The sequence below is a fragment of the Martes martes genome, assembly GCF_963455335.1.
Source record: "Martes martes genome assembly, chromosome: 14".
Classification (NCBI taxonomy): Eukaryota; Metazoa; Chordata; class Mammalia; order Carnivora; family Mustelidae; genus Martes; species Martes martes.
In genome coordinates, this window is record NC_137902.1 from 64,841,543 (window position 1) to 64,861,549 (window position 20,007).

The 20,007-nt window shown below is 39.4% G+C and overlaps 1 protein-coding gene across 1 annotated transcript in view; it reads left to right on the forward strand.

The window, feature by feature from the left end:
* Positions 1–20,007, forward strand: part of ANK3 (ankyrin 3) — a gene marked incomplete at its 5' end in the record, with an annotated part of 330,132 nt that overhangs the window by 258,658 nt on the left and 51,467 nt on the right. The window contains 5 exons of the mRNA XM_080822938.1: positions 12,892–13,004; positions 15,888–16,099; positions 17,320–17,527; positions 18,556–18,652; positions 19,328–19,556. Coding sequence (XP_080679064.1) covers positions 12,892–13,004; positions 15,888–16,099; positions 17,320–17,527; positions 18,556–18,652; positions 19,328–19,556 — 859 coding nt within the window. The remainder of the gene's footprint in view (positions 1–12,891; positions 13,005–15,887; positions 16,100–17,319; positions 17,528–18,555; positions 18,653–19,327; positions 19,557–20,007) is intronic.

Consider the following 20,007-nt stretch of genomic DNA (forward strand, 5'->3'; position numbering starts at 1 on the left):
AAGGCCTGGCCGCGTTGAAGTTCATGCCGCTTGAACGTTGTGTTCTGACCTGGGAGTCTGCAGCCCCCGGCGTTTGTTGCTGCTTTCTGAATCTCAGGCAGGAAACTCCTTTTAATCGGACAGCCTTTTTTTTCTCACAATACTAATGTACGGATATTGCACTGATTCTTTCGGCCTCTAGTCAAATACGTTCATCTTTCCAAAACCCAAGAGAGTCTTCTAAGTGCAAGACGTGTAAGGGGGAGGTTAATAATAATGGAAGGTATGCAAAGCATGCAGGACATTTTTAAGGAAATACATTTGCATTTTATTTTTGGAATTATTATTTCCGGATCCTTTCCTGTATCTCCGTTTTGCCCCTGAAAATTTCAACATTCTTTGCGAATTTTTAATTTCTGTTGGGCAGTCATCACGGAAAAAAAATAAGTTGCAGGCTAGTTATTGGAATCTGGGTCGTGTTCTGTGACTCCTAGTAAGCCCACATGGCTGAGCTTGTCACCGTCATCGGAGCATGTCACCTCCCTCAGCTGTCTGACCCTCAGAACCAAGCAGGTTTTCTGACCAGATGTTGGGAATAGACTTGTTTTGATGCGAGGTTTCCTTTAAAAAGGTCAAAAGCAATCAGAGACCAAGTTCACCACAGAGTGAATCTTTATACTGAGTTCCTAATCACTACAAATTCAGCAGTTCTAAAGAACAGCTTTATTGGAGATATAATTCACATACCATAAAATTCACTGTCTTAGCATTGAATTTACTGGCTTTTGGAAGGCATCTGCATAGTCTCCTGGTTTCAAAGGAAGGACAAAGGAGCTGGACCGACTCAGGTATTTGAGGGATGACCGTGGGCACGTTCTTTGGTCCCTGCAAGCTTCTCTCATTTCTGTAAAGTGGAGGTCACCTTCCTTCCTTTGTAGGGTTGTGACTGGGAAAAAATAATTCTGTGAAGCACTTGTGAAACACAGCCTTTGACACTCTATAAGCCGTCAGTAAATATCAGCTGTTGTCACTATTCATTCTAGAGGGGAGAATTGCCCTGCCAGAGGTTCTGTATACGACACGGTTCATCGCAGCCAACCAGGAATTTAAAGATGTTTTTTACAATGGGGTGGAAGGAAACTTGCAGTTGTTGAGTTTCTACCATTCGCGAGGCAGTGATAAATTCCTTTCTATATGAAAACTTAAAACTATAGTACTATAAAGTAGGTAGTTTTAATCACACTTTACAGGTGAGGGAACTAAAGTTCTGAGCAGCAATGCTGGTGTTGAAATCTTGTTCTATCTTGTTTTCAAAAACGTAACCGTGCCCCACTGGTTTTAGAAATGTGTGTCCTGTGGAGAAGAAAATAAACTTAAAGAGGAAAATTCCTACAAACCCCTAGATTTAAGGTCCAGAAGAATAGTCGTATTTATATATGATACTGACATTTAGATCACATGCCATCTATAACTTCAAATGGTTTCTAACAGGAACATGCAGTAATAATTAAGATTTCTAATTTTTATTACCTTAATTTGAAGCATGAAGTGTAGTCATTCTCTTATAGGGAAATTGATAAGAAAACACAATTAAAAGTTTTGAAAAGAATACATCCTAGAGAATGAATTGAATTAGCATTTTGAAAATAGTAAAAGAATAGAGATGATTCAGGATTTAAAAATGGAGAGATGAGGAGAAGTAGGTCTTCCAGAGAAGGTAGTTATTTTGATTTAAGGACAATAGAGTATATAAATATTTTCATGTTTCTAGTGGTTTCTTTTAAAGATTTTACTTTCCTATTTATTTATTTGAGAGAGAGAGAACATGAGCAGGGGGAGCGGCAGAGGGAGAGGGGTAGAGAGAATGTTAAGCAGACTACCCCCTGAGCGTGGAACCTGATGCGGGGCTCGATCCCACAACCCTGAGACCATGACCTGAGCTGAAACCAGGAGTTGGTTGTTCAACTGACTGAACCACCCAGATGCTCCCATGTTTCTAGTGTTTCTTAAATGCCAGCATCATAGATCACTGGTTATTGAAATGTAGCCTCTGGTACACAAGGATTTTCTTTTCTTCTTTTTTTTTTTTTTTTTTTTTAATGGATAGCTACCTTAATACTGTAACCTCCTGAGGGTAGGGCACGTGTCTTAACCACCTTCGAACCCCCAGTATCAGACACAGCACTGATTTAGGCTCCCCCTCATTGCCGGTGAGGGGCAGGAAGAGGAACCTCGTTAAAATTATTTAGCTCTCTGGAGAAAACGTTCTCATTAGTCTATTTCCTCTACTCCAAACATCATTAATGTTAATCTCCGGGAAAAAAAAAATTAAAGAGGAGCATTTACTTTGAGGAAACTTTTGAGAAAGTAACAATATTCTAGGAAGAATCCTGAACATTCTTTTTTTTTTTTTTTTTTAAGATTTTATTTATTTATTTGTCAGAGAGAGAGAGAGAGAGCGAGCGAGCACAGGCAGACAGAGTGGCAGAGGGAGAAGCACGCTCCCTGCAGAGCAAGGAGCCCGATGTGGGACTCGATCCCAGGACGCTGGGATCATGACCTGAGCCGAAGGCAGCCGCTTAACCAACTGAGCCACCCAGGCGTCCCCAATCCTGAGCATTCTTAAACAGTGCCATCCGAGAGAACTTTATACGATGATGGAAATACTCTATATGCGTGCTGTCCAATGGTAATCGCTGGTCGTGTGACTTGGGAGTACTGCCAATGTGACTAGTGCAGCTGAGGAGGGTAATCTTTAATTTTGTTTCATTGATTTCAGATGGCCAAACATAGCCACTCGCTACCTCATCAGACACTGTAGTTCTAGCAAAGACGCTGAGTTCTAATATGTTCTCCTTCGTTTTTGAGTATAGATTATAGTATGTCCTAACAGTCACAAATTAAATTAAATTAAATTAAATTTTTAAATTTAAATTTTTTAAATTTTTTAAATTTAAATTTTAAATTTTTTAAATAAGGTTTATTTATGGAATGGACTTCCATGATCTCATGCTGACTTGTGTTCATTTTGTTTTGAATAAACCAATTTTCAAATAGGAATTAGTCCTATCTTTGCTTCGTCAATGATGCCCCCAGTGCTGCCATACTCAGGGCATCTCTCAGATGTTTAAAAGAAATGATGATTTAACCCTCCATCCCAGATTCTGTGTACTATCTTGGAAATAGTAGAAAGAGTTTCTTTGCTACAATTTTATTTATTTTTAAAAATATTTTATTTTTTTATTTGAGAGAGAGAGAGAACACACGCATGAGCAGTGGGGAGGGGTAGAGGGATAGGGAGAAGCAGACTCCCCGCCAAGCAGGGAGCTCAATCCCAGGACCCCAAGATCCTGACCTGAGCCAAAGGCAGACATTTAACGGACTGAACCACCCAGTTGCCCTTCATAAATGTCTCCTTTTTAACCCTCTTACATAAATGAATCCTGCTTTATAACTAATATAACTATAACTTTATAACTAATCTTAAAACCCAAATATTTAAAAATCATCTTAACCCAAATTTTGATAACAGATTTTGACTAAACAATCATGAAAATGAGGTTATGGCTCTGTAGTATTTCAGAACGTGCAAAGCTTTTCCAAACGCACAATTTAGTAGTTAGAATTGAGGAGTTAGAATAACTCGGTAGTCAGAGCAACTTCAGGGCAAGACCGGTTCGAGGAGGAGGATAATTTTCCCGGTGTAATGTGGTTAGATCAGGATCTGTGGATGTCCCGTAGACTGGAATTCCCATCCTGACCTGGTGCAACCCTAACCAAGCACTCAATCTCCCTAAACTTTAGTTTCAGTCTGTAAAGTGAGGGTCCCTCACAGAGAACCAAGGGGAAAGTGACAAGCTAATCTATGTAAAGTTCTTCACCCAAGGCCCGATACATGAGAACCGCTCAGTTGGTGTTAGGATTCATTGCCGCTGCTACGTACGGTTGTGCAGGAGAGCAGGTCGGAGCTAAAATCCTGACTCTTCTCCTCCCGAGCCATCTGCTCCAACAGTGGCTGCAGGACAAAATCTCTTAACCTAATGTTCCCAAGTCATTTACCGGCAGGGCGGTGTCCGCCCCCATGGCTCCCTCTTCCAGGTCACATAAGGCTAACCGAGGCCCTGGTCCTGGTTCTTACCTCCCCATCACCACCACCCAGTCAGGAAATATAAAAAGATCTAGATCTAGACTTCTAAAATCCAGACTTCTGCCTCCAAATTTAGCTGTTTCTCTGTAATACTCCTTCGCCTTTCTGTGTTCTCAAATGAAGGATGTCTCTGAAAGTGTTCTGTGTGGAGTAAAAATGTTACATAAATGTTAGCTGCTATTTAAAATTTCCGTGACTCATCAAGGTACCATCTTAGTTCTTCTGTGACTCAAAAGGAGATGAGATGCATTCAGGAAAAAACAGTCATTGCAAAATACAGTGGAATTAAGATTTATTTCTGCCACTGGTGATCCCAGAGACAAAAGTGTATTGATGTTTACGCTAATGAAGCAGGTGTGTTAGCAAAGCTCCTACTGAAGTAAGAGGCTAGAATGACAGAAGACAGGTGGTCTGGGTATGACAAACCTGCTGTTACCGCTAGGATATCACGTGGCAGGAACAACTTTCCTCTTTGGCAGCAGACATAGGTCTTGTTCAAGCACTTGTCATGTCTCTGCTGAGAAAAAGATAGTGCAACACAAAAAATACTCATTCTGCTCCCCCCAAAACATCATCTTTAAAGTGCACCAGGTTGAATCCACTTTGTAATAAGTTTGTTTAAAATCTTCAGTTAATTAAGCTCATGGAGTTCCGTTGAACGTGTTTAAAATTGTGCCTCCAATGTTAGATCCCAGGGGGTGTTTTGTGATTTTGCTGGAACTGGGAGTATTGATTAGCAGAAGAATCTCTCATCCTTGGAGGTCTCAGAATTGCAGAGCTGGAGAAATGCTCCCATCCTGCACCATCACTATGGTCACCACTAGCTGCATGTGGCTCAGAGCACGCGGAACTATACACAGAGATGTGCTGTGAGTGGAAAACACAGCAGATATACAAAGTATATCCCACCCCACAAATCTATATCTGATTAATAATTTTACATTAGTTACATGTTGAAGTGGCAATATTTTAGATATTCTGGGCTAAATAGAAAATAATATTAAAATTAATTTTATCTGTTCCTTTTTATTTTTCCAGTGGCTATAAGGATATTTAAAATTATAGGGGCACCTGGGTGGCTCAGTGGGTTAAGCCTCTGCCTTCGGCTCAGGTCATGATCCCAGAGTCCTGGGATCAAGTCCCGCATCGGGCTCTCTGCTCAGTGGGGAGCCTGCTTCCTCCTCTCTCTCTCTGCCTGCCTCTCTGCCTACTTGTGATCTCTGTCTGTCAAATAAATAAATAAAAATCTTAAAAAAAAAGGATATTTAAAATTACAAATGTGGCTTGCATTATATATTTTTTTTAGATAGTACTCCTCTGGACAGTGTGTAGACTCATGTAGCCACATTTATTAGGTTTTAAAGTCAAGATCATTGCTACCTAAGCATCACAAGAAAGCTTTGAGGATATAAGGATTATGCTGTTACTTTAAAACCCCAACCACTGTATTGGAATCAAGTGTGGGTGAAGGTCCCCAAACAATGCTACAAATGCCAGGAAAATGTTTCCTTGCTGTTGTCATTGCTTCACTTTCCCATGAGACGGAGTGAAAGTTTAAAATAATACACTTCAGATGAAATAATTATGCTATTTCTTTTTGTAAATTGCAGCGGGAAAGAGAAATTGATAGCTATGATGTTATGTTACCAGAAAACAAATTTCCCATAATTTATTATCTAACTGTATCAACAGTAACTACATAAAATACATACTTCTCAGTTAAAAATTGCTATTTTGGTTCATCTCGGTTGAACTTGTTTTTAATTTATCAGCCGGGAGACAAAGAGTAACCTTAAAGCCTCAAGTCCCGATTTTAGCAACAGCTAAACCCCGAGAAGTGAAATGCCTAGCTTAATGTTGTACACAGCACCATCTGTTGGACAGATCTGTTAACAAACTTGAAAAATTCTGAAGGAAAAAGTAAAATTGAACTTAACCAAATCAAAATTGTGTTACGGAGCGGGGGGAGGCACGGGGGGAGGTGGGCAGTGCATACAAAATAGTGTCTGGTAAACCATAACAAAATACTGACTGACTTTATATCTGTGGCCATGAAACTCAGTTTAAATCAGTTGCATGACCCCTACCACGTTGCAAAAGAAAAGGAACCTGTGCTAGAACAGTTTCCCACACCGACTGGCCAGGAAATGAGAACGGGACCAAAGCAAATGAGCGTTAATAATGACGGTTTTATGGATGCCTGTGTATGTGAACTTGCCGGCATTTAGATGTCTTTATGATACATTTGTGTGTCAAAACAATGATGTCAAACCCCTGACCCACATGTCAGACAGAAGGGGGCTCTTAGCCTTCTGAGGACAGGGAAGCAAGTCTGAGAGATTGGGTGTAAGCCTTACTACTTCAGTGTGGATGTGGCTGGAGGCCAGTATGCCAGACACAGCAAGTCTAGGCCCCCTGGAGTTCAGTGTGTTTCTTTATCTGCTGGACACACTGTTACTGATTTATGGTGTTCAACTTTCAAACATTATATATGATCCTGATTTTGAACGCAGGATCATACGGTTTGTCTTCCTGGATATACTAGTAGTGATTTAAACAAAAGGTTGAAGAAAGTGACATAAGGGAGCTAATTGCCTGAAAGCCATGCTTTTTTATTTACCTAAGTGGAAAAGTAAGCAAATATGGAAGAACATTTTCCTGGAAAATACACATAGAGAAGCAGATGCCGAGAATGTAAGGTTTCTGCAATCCTGGAGAAAAACCTTGGAATGATTATTCCGACATGACCAGACACCCGCTCCCTGACTTCTCTCCCAGAAAGCCTTCCCTAAACCCCAGAGTAAGTGAGATCCACCTGGTAAATATGGCCACGACACCTGGCCGGTCATCTTCTGTAACAAGCAACTTTGAATTTTGCTGTCTTCCTTGATATGCTGTGAAGTCCCTGTGGAGAGGGACTGGTTCTGACTTAGTTGTTGACAGCCATATGCCCAGTGCCTGGGACAGCTCTTAGCGCAGGACTGTCATCTCACCATGTTGAGTGAATGGAAACATGAATGCTTTGTATCCAGGCATCTGTCCCCACTTTCAACAATACATTTTCTTAATAATTCAGCAACCCATTCCCAAGAAAGAATGAAACTTTCTAAAGGAAGGGATACAGCCAAATGAGGAGAGGAGGTCTGGGTCAGGGAAAGGGCAAATAATGATTAGAAATTCGTTTAAAAATACTTCTAAGAAATAGGATTGTCAGAAATTATATAGATTGCTTAAACTGGAGGGGAAAACACATAGATACATCATTGTTTCTAGACATGCTTCATCATTAACACTCAATACATTGTACAAATCTGAGTAACAAAGAAGGTGTTGCATCTTCTTGCATAGTTAAAGATGCAAAATCATGCTGATGCAGGCAGGCATAAAGCAGATGCCAGAACCAAATAAGAATATAAGTTAAGTTACTAAGATTGTAGGGGCGCCTGGGTGGCTCAGTCAGTTGAGCATCTGGCTCTTGGTTTCAGCTCAGGTCACGCGTGATTTCAGGGTCCTGGGATTGAGCCCCATACGTGTACCACTAGGGATTCTCTTTCTCCTTCTTCTGGTCCTTCCCCGGCTCTCTGTCTCTCTCTCTAATAAATCCATTAAATCTTTTTTAAAAATTACTCAAATTATAGATGTGCATGAGACCTCTCTGTACTCTTTGCAACTTTCCATGACTCTATAATTATTTCAAAATAAAAGTTGAGCAACATTGAAAAGATTTCTATTATGTTTACATTAAGGAGGAAGGGTCAATTGTACCACTTGGTTTTGGGCTTTTTTTCCTGCAACATCTTGGACAGGCTTATTAGAAAGTTTGCATATTCAGGTGAAGCTGAACTTGAATTCCATGGAGATGAATGTCTGCAGTTTTCTGAAATATTTGGCAATATCTGACAATATTCTAAGTGCTCTACTCTTCCACATATTCGATAGCCAGAGTTGAATGATACAGACTTGTCTTTTATTTCCTTCATTTCTCCCAATTAATCTATAAATTCTTATACTTAATTTTCTGTTATTGGTGAAACTTTCTTTTGAAAAATGGAATGAAATTAAAATGATATCAATCAAGATTTATATGCTGTAGAAATACAGAGTTAAGGTAACATTTTTTTAAATTTTTATATATTTATATACTGTAGAAATACAGAGGTAAGGTCATATGGGGGCTTGTTTTGTTTTAATCCAACCTTAGATCTGCCACAGAGTGTTTTTCTGGTTCTCCTCTACTCCAAAACAGTGTGACCTTGGAAAGAATTTGTAACCTAAATTATTACATGAACAGAATTGTGCTGGTGGTTTTCTATGATTTGTCTACCCCAGAGGAAACTTTTCCTGTCCTCAGCTTAGAGACAAAGAATATAAGCTTCAAAGATCAGGAACTTGTCCAAAGTCCAAGCTCACTGGTCGAGGGCTGGATCTGAACCCAAGGCACCTGTCTCCACTGACTTCCACAGCCTTAGACTGACTAGCTCGCCCTTTTGAATTCTAACATTCTAGGACTCCATTTTCCCCCACTCCCTGTATCAAATACTTCTCTTTAGAGAAGCATGCTGCACAGAATATTCACCTAACTAGAAACTGAACTGTAGGGCACCTGGGTGGCTCAGTGGGTTAAAGCCTCTGCCTTCCACTCCCAGAGTCCTGGGATTGATCCCCACATCGGGCTCTCTGCTCAGCGGGGAGCCTGCTTCCCTTCCCCTCTCTCTGCCCACCTCTCTGCCTGCTTGTGATCTCTGTCTGTCAAATAAATAAATAAAATCTTAAAAAAAAAAAAAAAGAAATTGAACTGTAAGTATAGAAATCATCCTTTGTGAAGACTTGAGGTTGTATTCCTTCTTTAGGCTATTCACACTCAAACCTGACCTTCACACTCACAAACAGCCTTCAGAAAACAAATTTGGTCTAAGAAAAAGAACCATGGTCCCATTCGAGCAGGTTATTGAGACATTTAATCACGTGCAGGTAAGGTGAGGCAAAGCTGATCAAGGATGATCATTTGAAATATTAACTCATTTAGTGGGAACATGATTTCTGTCCTGTTATTTGTGCTTCATTGTATTATGATCTCCATAACCATCTATATTTGCAAGGCATTTTTTTATTCTTATTGCTCTGTTGCAAAATCTCAGTTACAGAGGGAGCTGCCCCACTTTTTGCCTATAAAGAAACCAAATGAGTTACAAGGTGCTTAAGAAATGTATCATTAATCAGTGAGTTAAGGAAACTATAGGACATTAGCTTCCATTTCTTGCACAGCAGAAAATGCCACTATAATCAGGGCTTTCTGCTCATAGAGTGGGCTAGTAAGAAGCCATGTCACCTTCTGGACCAGGATATCTGTGTATCTGTCTATTACTCATCCACTTATCAACCACCACCCCTGTGCTAGCTGGTCTGCAAAGACACTGTGTTAAATAGTGGGTGAAGTTCATGTCTGTGTAACTTCGCCCCTGTTCCCCCACCCTCTTCCTGGACCTAGCTTCTAAGCTCTAAAGCAGACAGGTCACTTTGGGCAAGTCGCTTCCTTTCTTGGAACTTTAGACATCCTCTTTACCAACTGCTATGTGGGAAAAATAGTAACGCACCTGTCACAAAGTAGACATTCAGTAAGTGTAAATTTTAACATTCCACCTGACCAAAACTACCTGTTTCAAATGTACCTCTTCCTTTTCTCTTGAATCTTATTTTCTTGTGAAAACAGTAGCAGATTAAACAGAGGGGGATTCAGGGTCCTTTTGGAGTCTATGGCATTATCAGTTACCCCAGGTAAGAAGCTCTCTATTTTTATGTCATTTTCTCCTTTAATTCTATAGCTACCAAAGGGTATAGAAAAATTTTTTTTAAAAAGCAAAGCCATTTAAAACGAATGGACATTATTGCCCCACAAGCTTTTCTTCTAACAGTGAACCATCCTTGAGATGTTTTTCATAGGACCCTCTTGTCATGTTTTTAATAATTTGGGTTCTGAGTTTTTAAGGACAGATACTGGTGAGAGTCTATTAAGACTTCACCTCCCACGTGTATCAAGTCAGAAAGTCTCCCGAATTGAGTGTGAAAAGTAGCTTTCCAGGTGCCCCCGTCCCCCACCCTGGCCTACCAAGTCAGAATCTCCACAAGAGAAGGCGGGGAATCTGTGCCTTTAATAGATATCGCTGGTGTTGCTCATAATCTAGCCAGTTTGGGGCACACACAAGCTGGGTTCCCTTTGGGTATGAATGGGACACAGGTATCACATTTGTAGAATATTTTGGGGGGGTTATCTATGTCAAGAGTGGGAGCAAAGCAAAGATCCTTGGTAATACATTCCTGCTCTCTGACGTAAGTAATAAACCATTTTAAAATCTGAATACAAATAAATTCAGTCCTGGAAAGAATATTGGCATTGTTCATTTTTACATTATCAGACTTTATCACTGTTTGCCTGGAAGTCTGACTTTTCTGACATACCTTTGTAGTTTGCAACATAGGACTTTCAGAAGAGTTTTATATTCTTCTAAATTTTTGACACCCTTTGGGTAAACATCCATTAAGTCAACAGTAATTTCTCTTCTAAATACATGGATGTAATAAAATTTACTGTGAATTAAAAAGTAGAAAGACAAGAGTCACTTTCCACATACAATTAAAAAAAAAACTATTAAAAGAGCAAACAGTAACCGGTCTCTACTACTACATATATTGTAAAGCAAGATTTAAAGAATTATGTGGTTCTTTGGTACAAAAAGTGTGAGTCTTACTGATTCCCAGTGAGGTCTTTGTTCAGTGGATACGAGTTGAATACCTACAATGTACCAGGCCTCAATCAGGCATCAGTTAATTTAGTGTAATTTAACTGGTCACTTCACATTTTCTGAAAAGAAAATCTGATTTTGATATACATTCATAGTTTATCAAAATTATAAATAGAATAAAAAGCCTCGTGGTAAGGTACTCACGAAGGGGGATGTGGCCGGGGGTAGGGTTTCCCAGTAGCTGAGTGTAGAGAGCGTTCATCCCTCCTGCAGGCTCCCCTAGTCGGCTGGGTTGTTAGTTACCTGAAACACACAGCTAAGATCATGTCATGACTGTGCTTCACTTTCCTTTTTTTAAAGCGAGAAATAGACAAAAAATTGCTCGAGTTGAATCTATAAAGTATAAAGTTGAATCTATAAAGTATTAATACTCTGCTATATCATTTATTAAATTTATGTACATCATACTATTAAATACTAGTATTAGTATTCTTACCCATGTAGTAATACACAAGTATGCAATCATTATAATTTTCCCCTTCTTTCCCCTTCCCCGAAATTTTGTATGAATTATGTGAATTTATACGGAGACATGTAAAGATGGGATTAGTTGATTGTGATCACTTTTTTTTTTGCAACTTTTCCACTTAATATGGGCTAGAGATTAACATATTAAAGTGTATGCTTCTACCCCATTCTTTTTAATACTGCACAGTATTCCATAGTATGAATATATCATGATTTATTTAACCTTTGTCCTGTACGATGACCAGTAAGATCTTGTGATAGGTCTTCAGCTCGTAAGAATTCCGTGGTAATCTTACCGCCTGGTTTTCCCTTCGGGCTCTTGCCTCTCACGTGTCCCTGCTGTCTCCATCATGGTCTTACTTATGCAGCTTTCCCTGTGCATAATAGCCCAGCCTTCCACTCTAGTCGTTAAAGAGATTATGCTTCTTATAAACCAATACTTTTTGTAATTTTTACATTTGTATTGACTTCTATTCTCAGAAAAAAGTTAAAAATAAGTACACATAGAAACAGAATGTAACCTGGTTGAGGGAAGGTATCTTTTCTCCATTTCATCAGGCAGAGGCCTGGGAATCTGAATAATTCAAGAAGGCGACATGTGTATCCCACTGTTTAAAGAATGATGCTTGGGGATTCCAATGTCTGAAATTCACACAGTAGTTGTTTCTTTGGACCAAGGCTTATCTTTAAAATACCTGTTAATAACATACCTGTTAAAAGGGGCTCCTGGGTGGGTCAGTTGAGCGTCGGGCTCTTGATTTCGGCTCAGGTCGTGATCTCATGGATTGTGGGATCGAGCCCCGTGTGGAGCCCCGAGTCTCCTTGAGATTAACTCTCTCTCCATCTGCCCTTCCTCCTGCTCACGGGCTTGCTCTCTTTTAAATAAATAAATAAATCTTTTAAAAAAACTGTTGAAAGATATCATTGAAGACCAATAATTATGCAAATATTCATGGTGACAGAGAAATTGCTAGAAGGTTTAAAATAGAGTGGGCACAACACAGAGTGTCCCAGAACCACTGGCAAATCCTAAAAGACATTAGAAGTCAAGTGCAGCGTCAGAACCCCAACCTTCTCCATTTCCCACTCATCTGCTGCGTCTGAGATGGACATGCTCGCTTTATATTTGCGGTGGTTTTAATGCTTTATCCAAGGCAACAGAGCAGAGGTGTGGCCTGGGTGCCTCCATGACACAAAGGGGCCACTCTTCCCAGTCCTTAGCTATTAGAGTTTCCAGGGGTGATACGGCTGTCTCCCCCTTAACTCTGCACAATGGTACATGCAGCACTCACACACACACACACACGCACACGCACACGCACACACACACACACACAGCTAAGAAGGATGTATTGCTCCACGTTCCTCAGAAGGTGCCTCACTGCCCCTGGTGGGTGCAGACTGATGTTGAGGAAACGTCATATTCACGGGATATGCGGCTTGTTACACACAGAGTCAGGAAATTTGTCTTGTTTGAAGGATGTAATTTCACGGCAGCGTCTTCCTAAATGGCTGGTACTCTGTGGAGTCCGAAACTATTTCTAAAGGAGAAGATAATCATAAGTTTGAGGCTGAGGTAAAAAATGAAAATGTCTGCTTAGCTGAGGCTGGTGGGTTACACAGCAACTGAAACCATGATCAGAACTATCTCTCAGTTCGGATAGTGAATTATGCAGCGTGAATTATGAACTCTGGGAACTCAGACTTTTTAAAATAAGCCAAACCATGGGGAGGGAAATACATCTGCTCTGTATGGAAAACTTTGATTTTGTCAGTTGCTGAATAGGTGAAAACTTCCCCAGACAGAATATTTTCCTGAGCAAATCTTTGTTTCCTTCCTGTCTTTCTATAGTAACCTTTTTTTTTTTTAATTATTTGCCTTTGTTTTATTTGCTTTCACTAAGAATGCAATATTTGGTTTTGGACAGAGCAGAGGAGAAGCAGATGGTCATGAAACAAAATGGGCCAAATTCTAGTTCCATTCTGATACGGGTGGAACCCTGTTTCTCCCATTTGCCAATTAATTTGGCGTCCCCACCTCAGAGTTTGATGGTTAATCTATAAGATGAGAAAATGTCACTGATCCATTTATCTAACCATCCATCTTACCTTTTTATAAATTGCTATTGGAAGTAAGCCATGATCTCAGTCCTATGATGAAGGAGGCGAACATGTTCATAGTTACAAAATGGCAGGACGTATACTGTATGTTTCAGAGGTTTGAAGAGAGGGCTGTTATGAGTCACAACAAAACCAAAACCAACATCCCTCTCCGAAATTTGGGAATTTTCCCTTAATTTTGTAACAAACCCACCCCAACTATGTAAACCCACTGTCTTCTTACGTCCTCACCTCCCTTTTGCCCATTCCTCTCAAGCGGCCAGTTGCTAATGGGCTTAGAATGTCTCTTCTGCAAATTTCTCTTGTAAAAATATACAAATGTGCAGATTACATTTTTCCCTGAAAAGGATCAGACTATGCATTTTGCTCTGCATCTTCTTCTTTCCTCACTTTATATCCTTTATACCACTCAGTCGCTACCAGCCTGGCTCCCTCCTTCCCTGGCATTTTTCACCTATTATTACCTCTTCAGAGACATGTTTGCCGATCATCATGTTAAAATAACTTCTCCCTCCCCCACCCCCATGATGTCCCCATATAACTGTTTTAACATGATACTTCCAGTTTTGCCTTACAAATTTATTTTTCCAAAAATACCCTTGGCTAGTCTCAAATATTTATGTTGTATCTTGTTTAAGTCAGTACTTCCATGCAAATTATCAAGTTTGATCTTTTTAATTTATATTTTTCTGACCAGTTTTCAGTTTCTATGAATCGCCCATTTACAGTATTTGGCCATTTTCTGTTGGCTTATCTGTCATCTCTGATAACTCAGGAGCCCCCATGGGGATTGAGCCTTTCTATCCATTATGTGTGAGTGTGGCTGTTACCTTTTCTCGTTTCCCTTTTGTCTTTCAAGCTAACTATTTTTGCCATGGAAAACTTTACATATTTATAGTCAAAACGACCTTTTAGGCTTCTGGGTTTCCAGCTTTGAACACAAAAATTTTTCCTAACCATGGCTGAACATTCTCTTGGTTGTTTTATGGTAACACTTTAATTTTTTTAAGTAGTTAAGTCTCTTATCCAGTGGGAATTTATATATACTAAGATATCGTGATTTAGCTCTGTTCTGCAAATAGATTTTCATTTGTGTCAATGCCATCTTAAATAAGACCTCTTTCCCCCACTGATTTGAAGTTTAAATATATGACTTTGATTTAAATATATTCATTTTAAATACATAATATATAATATATAGAAGTAGATACATATGGACTTACATATATACCATATATGTGTGTATATATATAAATTTAAATCTATTTCTTGCTCTGTTCTTATCCTTCTGATCTGTTTGTCTAATCTTATATATATATTTCTTAAATTTTTTATATGTCTGTCCATATAACTTTTATTATGATACTTCTAGATAAGTTTTTAAATCTTACAAGATAAACTCTCCCTCTCAAAGCTATCTTTCCCAAATACTCTTGGCTAGTCTCAAATGGCTATTATTTCATATGATTTTAAAAACCACTTATTTCAGTTAAACTGACCAGCTTTATGCATAAAATCTGGCTTTTGGGAGAGGACCCATCGGGCTGCACTGTAGGGGATGAGTTGGAGTAAGGAGAGGCGAGTGGCAGGGAGATGGTTAGGAGGTGACTCAGTGATCCAGGCAAGGCAAAGAGGGCTCAGACGGGGTCTGGCAAGAGAACAAGCCATTGCCACGTGGAATCAGCTGGACTTCCACCTTTCGATGTGAAGTATCCAGGAAAGTGAGTCGAACTATTAGACAGGAGGACTAGACAAACTAAGTCCGTTACCAGAGTTAGGACAAAGGGGAAGAAGTAAGTTTGGAAGGGGACAGAAGGAAAGACTTATCCTATCAACCTATCCATTTGTGGATAGGTTGAGTTTGATGCATGAGGGTTATCGGTGGGTAGAGATTGGAGATGATGATATTAATCATTTGGGCAATTTAAAAAATATCTTAAAGAGGCTTTCAAATAAAGTTCTAGAGCCTTTTAGACATCCTTAAGTTCTTACTTTCTTGTGAAGCCCTGCTTTTTTCTCTCTCCTGCTTTGGCCGTTTGAGGGTATATTATTGTAAGTCATCACAGAAGGAGGTCTCTCTTCTCAAAGAGTAGAGAGCTCTGTTCATAGCAGGTAAAATTTCAGTTTTTGAAGACGTTCGTTCCTCTTCAGTAGAAACACTTCTCTACAATACTATATATGTATAGCTTTTATAGTATCTTTACAAATCTTTATATTATTTTTAAAGTCACTATAGCTTTCTCTCCATCCTTGAAACTCTGCTGAGACTACTGGATATGTGGTTTTATCTATCAACATTACACATCAGTTTATCTTAAGGTATCTTAAGATAGACTTACTCTCATGGCTTTTTCATTCATTTGTCTTTTCAGAACTTGACAGCCCAGAAGAGCTAGGGAAGAAGCGGATTTGCAGGATTATCACAAAGGACTTCCCCCAGTATTTTGCCGTGGTTTCGAGGATTAAGCAGGAGAGCAACCAGATTGGTCCCGAAGGCGGAATTCTGAGCAGTACCACTGTGCCCCTCGTCCAGGCTTCTTTCCCAGAGGGGGCTTTAACCAAAAGGATTCGAGTGGGCCTCCAGGTAACGTGTGCGAAATGTTGTGTGAGAGCGTGTGAGCATTTGCTCCACTCAGAAAACAGTTGTTTTAACTCATCCTGGTGGTATTGCTAATCAAAGCCCTGGGCCATTTGGGGATTCGTTAACCTATTTCGAAATGAAAAGCGTTAAGTATAAAGTAAGCTCGGTGGCTTATTCAATAAAGGTACGTATTTTAGGGTTTTTCTTTTAAAAGTATTACTTGGTTCTGATGAAAGATTGTTCTGTTAACTGTAGGTTATTGGTATTTGGAGCTCCAAAGAGCAAATACACCATTAAAGAAACAAACCACATTTGACTTGGTTTATAAGAAAGACACCATTTCATAAAAATCAGTAATAAGGAAACCTGCAAGCTTTCAGATATTGATGGAAGTACATCATAAATACTGGGTTTTATCCAAACCCAGTTGGAACTTGTTTGGGTTTGGAAAGCTAACTAAACATCCTGGCAAGAGTCGTCTTTCTTACATTTATTTGTTTCAGTTAAACCTACTGAAAAAAGAAAATAATAAGGAAAGTAATTTAATTTGTGTCAATTAATATAGTAATTAATAGTTTGACTGAGGTTCTTCTTGTGAGGTTTTTTAGAGTGAAGTACTGTAAGCGCTGGGAAGGACTTCAGTTCCCACTCGGAGCTAAGGAGATGGCCTTATAGTTCAGTGCCGGGAAGTTCCCTTCAGCTGTCTCCCAAATTGAGTATCTTGCCAAATAGCAAAGAAGCCAAAAGGAAGACGTTAGGTTTGGTCATCTCGAACTGAAATCTTAAATGTGCTTTTGTTACTTACCTCTGAAGTCAACTCAATTCTTACCTGGGCACAAATCTCCTCTGTGATGTTTTTACTGGATATCCCACATAGGTTTAAGATACACTAGACTCAGTATTTGCCGATCTTTATTTGGATTAGCCCGAAAGACTTCTCCGTTGTGAGACTTAACTGCCTCTCTGTCACACAAGCTCGTGTCCTCCATATTCTGTTGGGGAAATACACTGACCAGTTTCTGCTACAGCATGAGGTTGTTTGGGTTCTTTTTTTTACGCCCTCCTGAAGTAGTGAGAAAGGATGAAGAAGAAAGACTTTTTTTTTTTTTTTTTTTTTGAAGGGGGAATCTGTTTTTATTTTTTTTTTTCTCCTCACTTGAAAAGTCAATTTTCCAATGAGAGAAAATGTTAACTTCCACCTACGGTCCTTTCTCTATCTTTAGGCCCAGCCTGTTCCTGATGAAATTGTGAAAAAGATCCTTGGAAACAAAGCAACATTTAGCCCAATTGTCACTGTGGAACCAAGAAGAAGGAAATTCCATAAGCCTATCACAATGACCATTCCGGTGCCCCCGCCCTCGGGTGAAGGCGTAGCCAATGGGTACAAGGGGGACACCACACCTAACCTGCGTCTGCTCTGTAGCATCACAGGTGGGGTCCCCTTGTCACGGCACCTGCTGCTGAGGCTAGCAACTTGCAGTGATTCTGTACGGAGACGTAAAGCCTTCGAAGCTTCCTTGCCAACTTTGTGAGACTAGGAAAAAAAACAAATAAATAAAGCATTTGACTTGTCCATCACCTCATCTGCATTATCCCCGTACCTTCCTTTAAGATGCTGAGATCATGACTCAGTAGTAGTATTAATAATAGTGCTCTTTTGAGGTTATTGAAATAATACAGAATCTACTAGAGCATCTAGGTCATTTCTCGGGGACCTAGAGAGTTGGTGGACCTTGTAACACCCTTTAGACTAAAGGAAGTTGGATAGACTTTGGAGAAGACAAGCCCCACAGAGCACCAGGTGCAGGGCAGAGCAGAGGACGTGATTCTCACCACTCAGTTCCCGAGTTTAATCCAATAGACCAAATCTGCAGGGACAGGAGAACACATTTTGTGACGAGCACCTGGAATAGAGCTTAGTTCATTTGGTTAACTTAATACGATTTTTAACAGAAAGTCCTAAATTAAGATTGTTTTTCTTTGTTTTGTTTTTATGAGTTTTAATGGCTGATTCCTCTTTTTACCCTGGAAAATTAAATGATTTAGGCAGTACAAAATCCACTGCTGCTTAGCTTTCTTGATAGTTCTTGTCTTTTTTTAAAAAATAAAAAAATAGGAACGAATTACATTGTCTTTCTGAACAACAGTTCTTTGCACTTATAAATTGCACTTACAAAATGCACTTGATAGCCTGTGATTGTCCATTTAAACCATCCGTTAATAGCCAGACAAACTGAAAAGTAAGTTTTTAAAACTATAATGTCTTACAAGGAGATCACCATAAGGCAGTAAAAGCACAGAAGGAGAGTAGCGAGGAAGACCAACCTTAGAGCCTGCCATTGATTGAACGTGCTGAAGTTTGCAAGTTCACGGCAGTGCCGGAAAAACAGGACGATAATGCAGATTTTATCAGGAGCCCCTCCCATGATGAAGTCAACATATCTGTTCTGTTCTCCCAGGGGGCACCTCACCTGCTCAGTGGGAAGACATCACAGGAACAACTCCCCTGACCTTCATAAAGGATTGTGTCTCTTTTACAACCAATGTTTCAGCCAGGTATGGGAATAAAGGATTCCAAAAAGCACTAAGGAATTCATTTTACTACCTTTTGGAAAGTGAAAGTTTTTGTGCTCAATACTAGTATGATTATTTTTTTTTTAAATTTTGATGGCAAAATTGGGCCTAACTCAGAAATTTAAAATTGACTGGCGTAAGTCATCTTATCCAGTTCTCACAAGGGGCTATACTATACGGTGCTAGACTTGCTGCTTCTAGTTCTTAGCAGTTTGTAAAAACCTATTTCTGTTGATTGTTATGGAAATCTGGACTCAAGTATTAAAGGAGGACGGCAACTTGCTTTTAACTGTTATGCTTTCAAGGAAAAAAGACCGATAGAATTTCCATTTCATAAAATTCTTGCTCCGTCCAGTATAAAGTAAGACATTAAACTCTGAAGCAGGAGTAGAAAGGAAGGGTGGGGGAGCAGAATCTTAAGGGAAGAAAAAGAGAGAGAGAGAAGACCCCTTAGCTTTTCCTTAGAAAATTATAACAAATAATAAACGTAGACCTTCTGTAAACGGAGTAAACACCTTTGTTGTTTCTTCAAATGAACAAGTTAATGTTTTGGTGTAGTTCCCTTATATGCCCCAATATTTTAATGGTGAATTTTCTTTATGATTTGGCTTTTAAATCACCTCATTGTCATCTCTGTTTTGTTTTTGTTTTTCTCAGATTTTGGCTCGCAGACTGCCATCAAGTTTTAGAAACCGTGGGGTTAGCCACACAACTGTACAGGGAATTAATATGTGTTCCATATATGGCCAAGTTCGTTGTTTTTGCCAAAATGAATGACCCCGTAGAATCCTGCCTGCGCTGTTTCTGCATGACAGATGACAAAGTGGACAAAACCTTAGAGCAGCAGGAGAATTTTGAGGAAGTTGCCAGAAGCAAAGATATTGAGGTACCTTATTTACACAAGTCCGTTCTATTACATTCCCCAGATCTGGGGTTTTATTTTGAGGTCAGAACGGCACTCACCAGAAATACCAAGCCCATTCTTGATTTCAGGTTTTGATTCAAAAATCTGATATAGATTTATTCTCAAATTATTTTATGTGTCTTTGAGGTTATCTTGGTTACAGTGTAGTACTAAGGAATCCACATGATGGTCTACACTTCTCTGTGGTGATTTGAGTTCTCTTATTTTTATGGTCACGGTCTTTTACACATTACTATGATTTTCCATTTTTAAACCCAGTGAAAGTATCTGAGTAAAACAAACAAACAAACAAAAAACCCTTTCAAAGTCTGTATGAAGAAGTGATGTCAGCACTTTCTCAAAGATGTCTAAAGTTGCTAGAATAGAACTGAATGTGTAATTCTGTCTTGTACATGTGCATGCTTTGGTTTCC